At 37.1% G+C, this 16,563-nt stretch overlaps 1 protein-coding gene across 4 annotated transcripts in view; it reads right to left on the minus strand.

The window, feature by feature from the left end:
- ST18 (ST18 C2H2C-type zinc finger transcription factor) overlaps nt 1-16,563 on the minus strand; it is a 359,234-nt gene that overhangs the window by 60,759 nt on the left and 281,912 nt on the right. For 3 of the 4 annotated variants that reach the window (XM_079136474.1, XM_079136475.1, XM_079136473.1), the window contains exon 5: nt 981-1,171. The exons of the other annotated variant lie outside the window; for it this stretch is intronic. In XM_079136474.1, the coding sequence (XP_078992600.1) occupies nt 981-1,171 (191 nt within the window). The remainder of the gene's footprint in view (nt 1-980; nt 1,172-16,563) is intronic. 4 annotated transcript variants of the gene reach the window in all.

The following is a 16,563-nucleotide window of genomic DNA, read 5'->3' on the forward strand; positions in this document are numbered from 1 at the left end:
TTAAATATTAGCTCTGAATTTGCTTTTTCATAATTTTTTGAGACTTTTGCATGTCCCCGATTTCAGTCTCATGCAAAAAGTCATCAGTGATTTTCCAACTCCTACAGGCATGTGACCACAGGAGACCAGTGAGAATAACTATGAACTGGGGAGGAACAAATTCTAAAGCTTTGAAATAACCAAGTTTCACTTAGCATGCAAAGGGTGTTTGAAGACAGAGTGAAGAATCAAATTCATGAATTATAATGTGCATCTAAAGATAAATTTAAATGATTTATTTTAGAAATAATGGTTATGGTGATACACTTTCTATATGATTTTCCTATAGAAGGAGCCTCTAGGATAACTTTAGGTCAATTTTACAGTTCATTGCTATAAATATTTATTCAAAAATATGGAAAATATTAAGGTCATAAGTCATTTGCCTTGGTCTATGTTGTTATTACCAATTACCAATTATATTTTGGGGGCTAAATAATACTCTACATGACTACATATGTTGATAAGTAAAAATAAATGTTTAGCTATATATATGTGTATATACATACATACACAATAATCATTAATGATAATCAGCAATGAACATTATAGATAACTTGATCATTAAAAAGGTATTTTAAGGCTTAAATAAGCCCTGTAATTTGAAGGAGTCTTTCAGTAATTAGACACTCATTATATTACATACAAAAAATACACTTCACATTTAAGGCTTTTATTTTCTTCAAAAGAAGTCAGAGCCCAGTCCAGTGCTTTTGAAGGAACTCAGGGCAAGAACTATGCTGTTTGTCTACAAACCCTATAGGTACTAATTAAAAAAATGGATCCTCAAGAAGTGAATCCTGAATGAAATCAATGTTTGGTTTTTCTTCCAAATGCCAATTATACTTTTATAACCACACCAACCATAAGTTCTACATAAATTACGACTGAATCTTTGATGCCAAGGAATAGATAAAATCAGGGCCACTGTCCCTTGCTACCTGTAGCAGCACGATCGTTTGTTTCAGAGAGACCATCATCCTCGGTCCTGTCGTCTGGGTCCCCTTTGCAGTCCACGTTTGGGCTGTAGTGTCGGGGCTTCATTAGCAGGGATTTCCTTTTGTTGACTGGGACACCCAAAGCCTGCTCATCAGCTCTCCTCTTCTTCGCCATGGAACAATCGTATGCAACACTGTAGTGAGTGGGGCAAATTAAGAACATGATAAAATAGCATTTGCTAGTATGTGGAATTTGGCTTTACCCAAAGCCTTTGGAAACTTGGGATTGGAGGTTTAGGGTTAGCTGTTGGCACTAACATAAACAGCCCGTCTGTGGAATCCACTGAACTGTGTGTATTCTATTTTACTGTCTATCAGAAGACATTTTTTGAAAAAAATCATCTTTAATCCTAAGTAAGCATATGTTAATCTGTGCTTTGCTTGGCGCTACACTAAATACCCAGAGAGGGATGAAACAAGATTTGCACTGGTTTGCTAATCCTAGGAAACAGCTAATGTGAAAAATATACTACCAGATAAAAACATGCATCCAGTATGGATAAATCACAAGATTTTTCAAATTGTTATTTGCCGCAGAAACTGCTTATCTCTGCCACAATTGTGCCCTGAATAGGAGATGCCACAGGTCTTGGGCTAGGACTTGAATGAAGGGGCCAGTGAGTGAGGGGACAAGCTATGAACATTCACTCAACCCATTCCCAGCCTCCTTCCTCACCTCTCTCTCTCTCTCTCTCTCTCTCTCTCTCTCTCTCTCTCTCTCACATGCACGCACGCACACACAGGCACACACACCAACACACACAAGCATTCTGCCTTTTGATTCTCACCCATTTGGCACACAGAATGAACAAATAAAAAGAGGAGAAATAAGATTGAATTTCACAAAAATGGACAACAGTTTATCCTTGTTTCTGTTCTCACATGGTTTTATTTGGAAATGCTCCTGAGGGTGGCCCTTTCAACACAGATTTCCTACATATAGCTAGCTCATTCAGAATTAATGCAGATCACTCTATGTATGAAGTTAAGACAAACATTTTCTTGGCAAGATCTATGAAGACCAGAGGGTTTAGCCAACAGTAAATCTATGAGAGATATTTATTAAATGCTTTCCAAAGAAAATTGCAGGAGCTTCAAATGAAAAAAATCCAGAGAAAATATTACTAACTCCATCTCTAAAAGATGATTGAATTCTAAGTAATATTACTGAACAGTCAAAGACCTTAAACTGTGCACAAACATCAGTGCAAAGATGATGGCCTGCTCATGAAAACAATTTGGTTATGGTTGTATGTGCATTCTAGAACATAGAAGAGCAGATGCAAAAACATCTAAGGGAAGGGAAATGTTATTCCTTTTAGGAAAAAGGAAAAAACAATGATTCTGGAAGAAGAGATAATTCAAGACTCAGAAATATTTCAAATAAAGGTGAAAAATTAGAGAATTAAAAATTATGCTGATAGGATGAGATGAGTGAGTTCCCCAAATAAACTAATGTGCTTTCACAAAATATCACAAACCCAAACTTAAAACGACCACAAGTGCCAAATTTAAGTTTTCCAGAAGACAGAGAAAAAGAGAATATAACCAGATAACTGAGAGCCAAAAATGCCTTCGTAAGACTACTTGGCAGAAAGTGGAGATGGACATGGACTGAGTCTGCTGACCCATGAAGAAAACACGGGTCTCTACTACACAGTTATGGTGTAAGGAGAGTGGGACCAGACAAACAGAACTACCCCACACCTGCCTTCCTGGTCAAAAGAGACTCACTTTTTAAGAAGAAGGGGCAAGGATGAGGTAAGGTATGTGAAAATTTATTGTTATATTAAAATTATTTTATTAAGTGAAATAAGCCAAAAACGGAGGAAAAACATCTATGATTCCACTTGTATGAGGAATACAAAATAGTCAAATCATAGACTCCAAAGAATAAAATAGTGGTTGCTAGAGGCTGAGGGGAGGGGGAAATGAGGAGAATCAATAGGCATAAAATTTCAGTTAAACAAGATGAATAAACTCTAGAGACCTGCTGTATAACGTTACATGGAGGGTAACAATAATGTGTATTACACACTTAAAAATGTGTTAAGAGGGAAGATATGATATTAAATCTTCTTACCACAATAAAATTTAAGACAATGAAGAAGGAGGAAGATGAGAAGGAGGAGGAGAAGGGAGACGAGTGGGAAAAAGGAGAGGAGTTGGGGGAGGAGGAGGAGATTTGTTGACATCAGGAAACATTCATCCTTGAGGTAGGCATAGTAGGCATGTTTAACAAGGACTGGTCAGTCAGAAAAAAATACCAGTTCTTTCTTTGATGACTGGACTACCTGATCCTTACAAGATAATAATGTTCACAAGTTGTGAATATTATTTTTCTTTTAAGGATATGTATTACTCATAATCAAATAATTTAGTAATTGATGGAGCTGATATTTGAACTCAAGTCTACTGGTTCCCAAAGCTGATGTTGCCTCTCGCATGCTGCCAGATCAGGACAACAGATTTGGATAAATTCTGTATGCATTTGAGAATTCGTTCACTTGGAACGTGGATAAACAGTGACCTCTCTAATTAGAAGGAAGGTGCTCACCCCAAGGCCTTGCCCAATTATTTGGGTGTGAATATACAGGACATTACACAATCTGAAGATTTTACTGGGTTGCAGCAATGAAAAACATTGCAAAACCTAATTAAGAATCCCCTTAGCTGGGTGCAGTAGTGCATACCTGTAATCCCTGCAACCTGGGAGTTGGAGGGAGGAGGACTGCCAAGTTCAAGGCCAGTCTCAGTATGTTAGCAAGACCCTCAACAACTTAGCTAGTTCCTGTCTCAATATAAAAAAGGACTGGGGATGTAGCTCAGGGGTAAAATGTCCTGGGCTCAAGCTCAATTCCCAGTACAAAAAAAAAAAAAAAAAAAAAAAAGAAGAAGAAGAAGAGAATCCCCTTACGGTAATATTGTGTGCATGTACAAATATGTAACAACAAATCCTACTATTATGTATAATTGTAGTGCATCAATGAACTGAAAAAAACCGTAAACAACAATTCCTTAAATGGACAGAAATAGTAGCTGACCCTGATGAAATGATTTTTTTGGGAGGAGTACTGGGAATTGAACCCAGGGGTGCTTTACCACTGAGCTACACCCCTGGTCATTTTTACTTTTCATTTTGCGACAGGCTTTCCATAAGTTGCTGAGGTTGGCCTCAAATTTGCTATCCTCCTGCCTTAGTCAATCATGTGCACCTTGTGCCTAGCAAGATGACTTTTAATGATAATAAAAACTGAGCTCAATATTTATGTCATAATAATAACTGTGCAAGTATAGGATGAAGTGTACTGTGCAAGTGTAAGCTTTTATTAAAAGTACAAGTTTGGCTTAAAATAAAACATTGCATTTGATACTACAGGTACATGAAATATCTTCAGTAATCCTAGCTGTGTAATCTGCAACAAAGGGTCAAATCTAATGGAACATCAAATTTCTCATCTAGGGAATGTAGGTGATAATTTCTATATCACATGTTTGAGGATAAAGGAGGTAATATCTGTGCTGACAGTGACAAAAAAGAGGTAAAGATGGAGCCATCTGACTCCCAGTCCAGTGCTCCCTGGACTCCATCAACAGTGCCTCATGCTGTTGCTCTGCAGCAGCTTCACCAACTCACATCCTGGCACATTGCAGAGTATGCATGCATGTATGTCCCTAAGTGCATTATATCTTCCTACATATTATTTATATTTACATAAATTACATTAGATTTACACATAGCATATGCATTAAATCTCACATTCTGTACATTTCTCCATTGCAAAGTAGTCACAGCCCAGGCAGCATTTGGAGCTAAAATGAAAGGCTTCATAATAAATATTACCCTTTGTGTGTGCATGGAAAATGGTCCCTTTTCTGAGTTTTCCCTGAGGGCACACTATTTTGGCTTTATTGTGACACTTCACTGTGACACTGCAATGAGGGAAAGCCATGCTTTACATGTCACTGAGAGAAATGCCACAAAATGCTAACATATCTTCTCAAGGTTGCCAGAAATCATTTCCACTGGGTTGTGTTTTCCCATCTGCGGAGCTCTGAAATGTTAAGGAAATAAATGAGCTCTATTATCTATATTTTTCTAGTAGATGAGAAAGAAAGAGAAAAAAAATACGTTCAGCTCTGCATTTATTGTTCTATTCAATCAAACTGTTGCTTTAAACATCCAGATACTGCCCACCCCCCAATAGGGAACTTTATCAGTGCGCCAAATACTTTCAACATCATATTTCAGGTTTTGATATTATTAAAATATCTTTAACGGGTCTGTATTTACAGAACCAGATTCAGTTCTGGAATCATGTTTAGGACAAATTTATTGAACTTTCGGATTTCAGGAAGAAAACAACAAATAAGAGAACTGCATATTCCCAAATTCTGTTCAATAAGCACAGTCTTCAGGCTTTACTAGTAATAAATTATCAATGCAAGTTATCACAAGATAAGAAACCAATTTAAAAGAATAGGTCCACAAATGGATATAGTCCAAACTCCTCAAAAAAGAATTATACAGAAAAAGAAATGGAGATTATGAAACCCTGAGCCTAAGGTAATCATTTATATGTTCCAACTTTTCATGGAAAATTCATAGCAGGAATTTCTACTGAATTATTCAAATTAAGCAGAATATCACAGACTCATCAAAAGGGACCAAGAAGTATGAATTAGAGTTAAGAATAAGAAGACTCAGAAAAAAAGGTATAATGACTGAAGAGGAAACAAGTACTATTTGCAGAGACATGATTGTGTTTGAGGGAAATTCAAAAGAATCTACAGATAAAATCTTACAGTAAGGAAGTAAATCTAGTGATATTACTATTAAAAAATTAACTGTACTTCCCTAAGCCATAGAAAATAAAAAATAAAAATCATTACAATAGCATAGAAATATGAAATCTTTGGAATAAACCTTATAAGAGAAGTATAAAACACTGTAGTATGAAGCAAAGAAGATATTGAGAAAATTAAAGAAGACCTAAATAAATGAAGATGTAAAATAGTCATAGAATAAATTACTCAGGATAGCATGATTTCAGTTCTCTCCAAATTTATGTTAGATTCAATACAATCCCTATCAAAAACCTAACAGTATTTTTTTAAAAAAAGAAATTAACAAGTTGATTCCACAATTTCTGTGGAAATTTATGGAAGCAAGAACAGTAAAGACAATCTTGAAGAAGAAAAGTTGGAAGACTGCCAGTCTTAGAAGTAAAGTTTATCATAAAATTATAATATTCAAGATAGGGTGTTATTAGTGTAAGCACAAACAAATAGATGGATGGGACAGAATAAATGTTCCATCTTTTGGGTCTAGAAATTGACCTACACATGTAGGGTTGTAGGGTTAATTTATGACAAAGGTGTCACTGAGGAAAGGGTTGTTTCTTCAGTGAATGGTGCTAGATCAATCTCAAAATAATGTTTTGACTTGTACCTCACATTATATACAGCTATCCTCCTTCATTAGGTTTTTTCTTCCTATAGTTCATTACCCATAGTGAACTAGGATTCCAAACTATTAAACAAAAGATTCTAGAAATAAACAATTCATAAATTTAAAATTGTAACACAATGAAATATGGCACCATCCTGCTCTGTCTTGCTTAGGATGTGAATCCCTTTGTCCAGCATATCCATGCTATATATAAGCTTCCCCATGCCCATTTGTCAATTAGTAGCCATCTTGGTTATAAGATCAACTGTAGCAGTATCACAGTGCTTATTTTGAAGTAACCTATTTTACTTAATAATGATCCCTAAACATAAAGAGCAGTGGTGCTGGCAATATGGAGAAGCCAAAGAGAAACTGTAAAGTACCTCCTTTAATAGAGAAAAAAGTTGAATGTTCTTCACTGAGGAAAAACCAGTATAGAGCTCAAGGAAGATATCGCCTGTGGATCAGGATGTACAACAAATGATTCCAGAAGGATTATGGACTTAACACTGTTAAACAATAAAGATTCTAGAAGAAAACGTGAGGCCATATCTTCATGGGCTTAGATAGGCAACAATTTGTCAAGTTTACAAAGAAAAACACAAATTTGAAAGAAAAGACTGATTAATCATATCATATTAAAATTAAAAACTTTTGTTTTTAGACAGAACTTTTTTTTTTTAGTTTACACAAAACTTTTGTATCAGAAGGTACCAACCAGTGTGGTGAGTTGCCTTTTATCGATATTCCTGTTTCTTGGTCAGTTTATACAAGCATGTTCAGTTGGTAAGGTTTCATTAAGTTCTGTTCTTCCTCGATGTACACTACTCTACATGTGCAAACTCTTCAAAACTATTTATTAAATACCATTAAGAGTGAAAAAGTAAGTCATTGGATGGGAGAAGGTCATTGCAATGCATACAGAAAAAATGATGGTATATGTTATAGAATGTGTAAATAATTCTTCCCAATTAAGAAAAAGCCTACCAATTTAAAAAGACAGGTAAAGATTTGAGTAGTCACCTCACAATAGGAATTTGGCCAATACACAAATGAAGAGGCGTTCTATTTCAGGTATCTTTCATACCCACCAGGATGGCTAAATAAAAAGGCTGACAACACCCAGGGTGCACCTGGAATACTCACAAACCGCTGGTGTAGGTAAGCTGTTATGGTGGCTTTGGAAAATTGCTTCGCTGAGTGTGTATGTAACTAGTGACCCAGAAATTCCACTTCTAAGTGTACACCTGAGAAATGTGTCTTTATATGCAACAAAAGTTGTGTCACAAAAATGTTCACAGCAACATGCTGTCCAAAATGGGAACTATCACATAGTCCTTTGATTGTAAAATGGATAGAACATGGTGAAATATTAGAACACCTGAATAACTCTCAGCTGTGAGGAAAAGGCAATTGAATAACACCAATTAAATTTTGTAAACATTTGGTTGAATGAAAGAAATAAGACGGCAGAATAGATACATAAAAAGTCTAACCAGCACATGAGCACAATTAATCTCTGTGGGAAAAGCCAGGAGACTGGTTACGTTAGTGAGGGTGTGATTGGGGTTATCACGAACAGAATCCTGGGATGCTGATAAAGACCATATCTTTGTTTTTGGTAATTGCATGATTGTACTCATCTTGTAAAAATTCATAAAGCTATACACATATAATTTGTGTATTGTCTGCATGTGTGTTACATTTCAATAAAAAGTTACTTAAAAACTAATTAGCAGGTCAATTTGCAGCATGGTATAATGTGAAGTACAAGTTTCTTTGATTGCCAGAAGCACTTACAGATCAAGTCAAAGGACCAGACCTCAAGTGTAGGTTTGTAATCCAGTGGAGCTAATGATCAGTCAGGTAAGAGTTAGGGAGCACAGTTGTCCTTTGGTATGTGTGGGAGATTGGTTCAAGGAACCCTCCCCTCCCAAAAACCAATATTCTGAAGTCTCATATAAAGTGACATATAATTTGCATATAAACTACTCACATTCTTCAATATATTTAAAATCATTTCTAGATTATTTATAATACTTAATATATTATAAATGTTATATAAACAGTTTTCAGACTGTATTGTTTAGGGAATAACAGTAAGAAAAACAGTCTGTACATGTTTGGTACAGATGCAATTTTTTTTAGGTATTTTTAATCCTAAATTGTTTGAATTCTTGAATGCAGAACCAACAGATAAAAGGTCTGTCTGTATTTACAAAATGCCAACTAGTGTTCTGAATTATTTATGTGTGTCAATTCATTGAATTCTTATAACTCTGAGGTTGGGGTCATTGTCTCTGAAGCTTAGAGGGGTTGTTTTATTAATTTTCAAACAGCCATTAATGGAGGAGTTTATAATTGAACCCAGTCACTCTGGACCTAAATTCTGGCTTATTAATTATTATTTAAGACTGTTCTTCAAGTTAGCTGTATCATAGTATTCAATGATTCAGTAAACAGACATGACTTAATTCAGTGAATGAACACAGCCAATCATAAAAAGTTTTCCAAATGATCTGTCTTATTTGTAGAGGTCAGAAATGAAACTCACTGATGAAATTTACTTGATTTAGAATTACAAAGAACTTTTTTTCTTACAAGATAACACACCATTATGTTGAGATACTGGTGAGGAACATTTTCTTTGACCTAGAAACAGAAAGACATCTTTCTTTCTTTTTTCTTTTTAATTTTTAAATTTAATTTTAAAATTTTTTTACAGACTACATTTTGGTTTATTCACTAAGTGAAGAATAAAGCATGATTAAAGAGAAGTGATTTTTTTTATATAAGGGTTTATTTTGCATATGTTCTCAAATTATATTCATGTTACATTTAGCATAATTACCCAATTTGTAAATTATTTTAAGTAAAAAAAGTCTGAATTCATTTACATTCCATATCATGATTTAAAAAAAATAAAATTTATATCTTTGATAGTGATTATTAATTGCTGTAACTGACTTATTTTTACTGCTTATGCATACCTCTTGGTAGAACAAAACTCAAGAGTTATTCAGTACAATCCATGTATACGGACAGTCTTTCCTATACTTTCAGTTTATATACTTAAGAAGATATTCATTCAATAAATGTATATTTATTGCCAAATAAAGTGAAGCATTGACTAAGGTTGAAAAAAAAAAGTCTCTTTCTGGAGTTTTTATAAAGAAAAAGGAAATGGAAAATTTGAAGATAAGCACTTTGTAAAATAAAAAAAAGAAAAAGAAAAAAAGGGCAACAGGGAATGCATGATAAAAAAGGGTCAGAATTTCAGATAGTGCATTGGTCAACTTTACATCAGGTACTGCAACCAAATACCTGAGGTAGTCCACTTAAAAAGAGGAAAAGTTTATTTTGGCAAACAGTTTTTGCAGTTTCAGTCCATGACTGATTAGACCATTGTTTTTGAACCTGTGGCAAGACAGTATATTGTGGCAGCACTATGGCCAAACTCTTCATTTCTGGCTGGGATGCACACTTCCAATAACAATGACCTTCTACAAGGCCCCACTGCTTCAAGGTTCTACCACTTCCAACTAGCACAAGTCTGATCATCAAGTCTTTAATACACAGATCTTTGGGGATGATCCAAACCAGATCCAAACCAGAGCACATGGGGCAATCAGGAAAAGTCCCATTAAGAAGATTAAATTTTAATAAAGATCTGAAGGAGCTAAGGGTAACACACATGCAGAAAGATTGGGGCACAGAATATTATGCAAAAGGAATACCCAGTGCAAAGTTCTTGAGACAATACTGTGCACAACTTGTTTGAGGGAAGCACAGAGGCTCAAGCACAATAAGTCAGTAGGGGAACAACAGGACATTGGTTTAGAGGAATAATAGATTCAGATGATGCTGAGAATTACAGATCATGTTAGAGGCTCTGTGAGATGTGAAGACTTTGTATTATTTTGACAGAGTGACATGTACTGATTTCCATGTTAGTAGGGTGACCCTGCCTTCTGTGTTGAGAACAGGCTGTAGGTCACAGGGCAGAAACAAGGGAAGGGCCTAGGGGGTTATTACAATAATTCAGATAAGAGGTGATGGGTGACTTGGGCTATGGTGGTAGCCACGGGGGTGGTGACAGTAGTTAGATTCTGATTTGGTAAAGGAAGAGAAATGGAATTATTGAGAGATTATAGGTGGGCTATAAGAGAAAATGAAGAGTCAAGGATGACTGCAAGATTTTTGGTTTAATAGTTGAAACTGTGCCATTTACAATGTTGAAGAAAAACTCAAAGACTCAAGATTTGGGAGTGTTAGAGGTCAGATGTTCTTTCTGGGATTTGCTAAATATACATGGTCCCTACCTTTGGAAGCAGAATAGGTACTTTTTATTGTTGCACTCAAAAATATTGAATCCTAAGAGTGTCCTGGACCTTCTGAGCCCCCAGAATTGTCTTTTCTCCTCACATCACACTAAAGATGATGCAGAAATTTCTATTTTGTAAGATAATACATGCTTCCATGTCCCCTCCTTGCCTTCTGAACAAAAACCAAGGTCAACACACAACATCATCTGGCTTGCTAAGGGTAGAAATAGTCTATATGCCAAAGGAGCTGCAGGATCTAGCTAATATTCATGGCAGGAGCTGAAGGAGTACATATGGGCTGGATCCCAGGGATGCTGGATCAAAGGCATGGAACATCAAGTTGGATAAGGGAAAGTCAGTGTGGAAGCCATCTCTCATGTTACAGGATTTAACACTCTGTCAAGGACCCTGGGAGATGGTACTAACATGCTGCTAGATTGGCTTTTCAAAGCCTAGAAAAACAATAGTTCACTCTAGTTAGAATTTCCAGAACTGCCAGTGCAAACGCTAGGAAAGGAAGTGGGCAGAGAACTGGGAATCCTTGGATTGGTTATCTTACATAGGCCAGGAAACCCACTCAATAAAAAGTCATGATCTTTTGCCAACTCTTTGGGCCTGATGCAGTTCTTAGTCTCAAAACCCAAGGACTAAAAGAGAGGCCAGTTCCCCTCAAGGGAGTTCCACACAACAGCAAGTCAAGTCTGCACAGTGATTGTCCCACCTGGGCCTTTCCCATAAAGATCTATGGCCATGTACTTGGAGAACAATTACTCTAGGTAGAAAAGATTGTGCAAGCATTTCAAGAATTGTTATATTGTGTCTGATTTGATACCAAAAGACTGAAGCTGCAACTGTAGTCTGTTATGGCAGAAGATAAAGGCAGTTCACAAATGGAGCCCTGCTCCAGAGGGTATCTTGGGGTCTATAAACCCACCTCTCAGTTGCATGCCTAGTCTCTGTATGTATAATTGGAACAGAAATAAACTGGCTTCTTGGCTAGCGGCATAAAAGTTAAAGTGGGAATCATAAATGAAATTTTCTAAAACTTTTCCTTCCTATGACCCAAGTAGTAAATCCAAAACATGATATTCTGGAGGGAATGGAAAAGATAAGTACACTCTTAAAAATTAGAGGATGTGTGGTTGTTTGTCTATATCATTTTTCCATATAATTCACAAGTATGAACCCTACAAGAGTGACTCAGGAGGTTGACAGTGGACTACCACAAACTCAAAATAATAATTCCAACTGTAACTGCTATGCTAACATATAGGATCTTTGCCTTAGGAGATTAACACAGACTCAAATACAGGTTGAGCATCCCAAACTGGAAAATCCAAGACCTGAAATCCCCCAAATCAGAAACGTTTTGAGAATCAACATGCCACTAGAAATGGAAAATTTCACATCTGACCTCATGTGTCAGGTCATAATCAAAACATTAAGTGCACTAAACATTAGTACAAAATTACCTTCGGGCTGTCTGTATAAGGTATTTATAAAACAAATGAATTTTGTGTTTAGACTTGGGTCCCACCTGCCAATATTGCATATTCTTAGAATATGTAAATATTCCAAGATCCAAAAAATTCCCAAACATTTCTGGTCTCAAGCATTTTGGATAAAGGATACTCAATTTGTACATGGTTTGAAGTTCCTAACATGCCACATGTGTTCTTGTCCATCCCAGCAGAATCTGGAGCGGTTAATATGCCAATAAGGAAAAGAGAGTCATTCTATATTCTTGCTGTGTTAACTCTGCTGCCCTTTTGTCATGCACATTCTGAAGGGACCAGTAGAATCCAGACCTCCTTCAGATCATCACATTATTACTTTATGTTGATGCAGATGAATGGATAAAGAAAATGTGGTATACAAACACAATGGAATGCTACTCAGTCATAAAAAAGAATGGCTTTGACATTTTCCACATAATGGATGAATCTGGAGACTATAATGCTAGGCAAAATAAGCCAATCCCCCAAAACCAAAGGTCAAATGTGGATGCTAACACACAACAAGTGTGGGAGTAGGGAGAATAGAGGTTATGAAGGGGAGTGAGAGGAAGAAAGAGGAATGGGCACAGAGAAGATGGTAGAGTGATTCTGACATAACTTTCCTATGTACATGTGTGAATACATCACAGTGAATCCCTACATCATGTACAATCACAAGACTGGGATCCTAATTAGAATAAGATATATTCCATGTTTGTATAAATTAGTCAATTATACTCTATTGTCATGTATAACTAAAAAGAACAAAAATGAAAGATAAAAAATAATTTATGTTGATGGAATTAGAGAACAGATAAACAAGAAGTGACAAGTATTTTGGAGGCCTTGGCAAGACATCTGCATTTGAGAGGTATAACATATATCTAACAAAGATTCAGTTGATGAAGTGCTTATGGGCCCAGTAATCTAACAGGTGCTCATTTACAAAAAAAGGACAAACTACTGCATCTTTCATTTCCCAACACTGACAAGGAGCATATTGACAAATTGGTCTCTTCAGGTTCTGGGGTTTGCATATTCCACAATCGAGAATGCTTCTCTGACCTGTGCATTGAAAGACAAGGGAGATGGATAGCTAGTATTGAGTGGAAGAACCACAATGAAGACTTGCAGTACTGGAGCAAGTTCTGCTCTTTATAGCAGAGAATAATACTATTAGGAATACAGTCCTACTAGAGATGAAATCCCTCACCATGAAGTCAGAGCTGACCATCATGAACCAAATTCTATTAGACCCTTCAGGTCATAATGTCAAACAGATCTGAAAAAATCCATCATAAGTTGAAAGGTCCAAGATCAGACTGAAGCAAGTCTACAGGGAACAATAAGCCATTTGAGCAGGTAGCCAGGAGCTCTCTGACCTTCCTGGCTGTAGTGGTAGTGCCTCAACTGCCACAGATGAGGTACAAATGGGACTCCTGCATACCAGCTTCAAAGGAAGGAAAAGTATAAACTTAGTTTATAAATGGTGTCTCAGTACCCAGTATAATTTACAGATAATTTGTAAGACAATACTTAAAGGGGGCTCTGAAAGGCACAGAGAGAAGAAATCCTCCTGATGGGCAGAACTACAGGGCAGGGGTACGTATGGTTGTTCACTCTGTATGGAGAAAAAACTGGCCAAGGTAAGAAAATATATGAATCCCTGGGGAAAATGAACAGCCTCTTGTCAGTCAGGAATAAGGAGATGAATGGTATATCTGGAAGGTCCAGGACAAGGAGGCCTGAGGCAGAGGCATGGTATTGGATTTATAAGAGTTAGGATGGAGTGTGAAGGTCTTAATCATGCATGGTAACATCTGCCAGAGAGTACACACACACACACACACACACACACACACACACACACACACACACGCGTGCGCGCACGCGCGCGCACACACCATGCAAAAGGCATTGAATTATCAATCAGACAGAATGAATAGCGTGTCTTCAGCTTTCCCAGGACTTGCACAATAGAATTATTAATGAAGTAGCATTAGTGGTGGGGATTGAGGTACTTCTTAGACTCAACAGCATAAAATCCCATTAAGACTGATATACTACTTCCACAGCCCAATGTCTAATCTGCTGCCACAAGAAACATAATGATTCCTCCAATTCTTGAGGAAAGTAATCAGCCACTGGACTTCTAACTACTCTAGGAGGGGCAGCAATTCAGTTTGGCTGGAACTGACATATTCAGGGTATGACACTGTCTTCCCTGCCTTCAAATCCTCAGCCAGTACTACTATGTAAGGGCATCTGGAATATTTTCTCTACAAACAAATCCTCACACAATTCATTGGACCCAGGGACCCACTTAGGAAAATACCATGAGAACACAATCACAAGCTCCATGAAGAGTATAAAACACTATTCAGTCCAGAAATTGCTACCCTGATGGAGTGAGGGAAGGGCCTCTAGAAGACATGGCTGAAATACTAGCTTAGAGGCAATACCCTGTCAAGATCAAGTGCCTTCCTGGAACGTAATATAGAAGACCATTATATAATGCTTCATCCTCAAGAATTTGAATACATAGAACTAGAAAGTTGAATTAGAAGTAATTTGATTTACCATGATGCCCAGTGACCAACCTGCAGGATTTTTACATTACCTACTCCCAAATTTAAATTCCATGGGCCTAAAGAACCTGGTTTCCAAAGGGAGAAGGACACATTGTACAAGTCCTCTTAAATTTAAGCTCTATCTTTCACTTGGGCTTCTCATGCTGAGATATCAGCAGGCAAGGAAAAAATTCGCCATCCCAGCGGAAGTTACTAATGCTGATCACTAGAAATAGTAGGGCTGTTACTAGATTCTGAGGGACAGGAAAGGATATATTTGGCATCCAAGTGGCACACCAAGGGTGTCCTACATGTTCCTGGCCCAAATTTGACAGCAAATCAGTAGGTCATCACCCAGAGGATCTGAAGGTCATGGTGGTTAGGCGCTCAAATGCTTCAGTGATCAAGATCTGAGTCATGCCACCAAATAAACCAGAAGTACTTGGCAGGGATAAAGAGAAGAGGTGTAAGAGTAGGTAGACAATAAAGACACAAAACAACTGGATTTAAGCTGTGAAGGTACAGACTATAGCAGATACTACAGTATGCCACTCCCCTTTCCTCCCTTTAGGACTAGGGTATTCACTTTCTTCACCTGCTGAGAGCACCAGGATCTGACAGACCTTGGATGAATCAATGGGTTCTAGGAATCACCCTCAGCTTGAGAGCCATTCAACCTAAAGTCGTACTCCAAGGGGCAGCCCATATTCACCCCTGCCTTAAGGCAGGACCAACTCTGAAGAGCAATCCAGCACCAAGTTCTCTGCAGGATGGGCTGCAGCTTCCGCTGTAATAGCATTACAATTGTCCTGCATTGCAGTTCAACGGTATTATAACTCACCAGTAACTAAAGTTTGACTTCTTCCTCTGCCCAAAACTGGCTCTCTTATATCTGTAATGTTCTCAAGAGTATACCCCTCAAACATTGTGCACACAAATTTCTATCCCACAGTCTGTCTCCTGGGGAACCTAACTTGTAGCAAGGGCCTGTTGAGATGAGCCCTAGTGAGCTGAAGGCAAGGACTGAGTGAGGCTGGATATGCTGATGACTATGGATCTTGCTTTAGACCTCTGTTAACAAAGACAAGGTTGCCTTGGGGAGTATGGATATACTTCCTCTTGCAGTCTTTGTTTTGGTCATATGATTCTATTTTGGACCCCTGGGTGAGGGAGGGTGAAGTGAGGTCTAGAGGATATGTGTTCTTGGCTCAAGTATGTGGGTTCGCTCTAGACTCCATTTTAAGCAGGGTGGTAAGGACAGAATTCATAATTCATTTAGAAAGCCAATATATAGTCATGTTTTATGGTGAAAAACATGTTGGTCTATGTGACAGCACAGTAGATTTCTTGAACATATGTTTATCATATTGCTCCATTAGAATATTCATTCATGGTGAGTCTTTAACAATATGTATTAGAATATATATTCAATTCTAAAACCTAAAAATAATCACAAATATATGTGACATTATTAGATCAATATAAAAAAAAACAAAGTGTGAGACATTCTCTATTTATCAGGAGCTCATAATCTAAGGAGATAGAAAGTAACTACATGAGACAATAGTAACTAACAAGAGAATATGCAATTAACTTTCAAAGGAGTGATACAGACTATATGTGTGGGAGAAGGAGCACATGGGCTGGACATTTTTCTGTTTTAGTAGGTAAGAAAGTTTACTT

Source organism: Sciurus vulgaris, assembly GCF_902686455.1.
Source record: "Sciurus vulgaris genome assembly, chromosome: 1".
In the NCBI taxonomy this organism is placed as follows: Eukaryota; Metazoa; Chordata; class Mammalia; order Rodentia; family Sciuridae; genus Sciurus; species Sciurus vulgaris.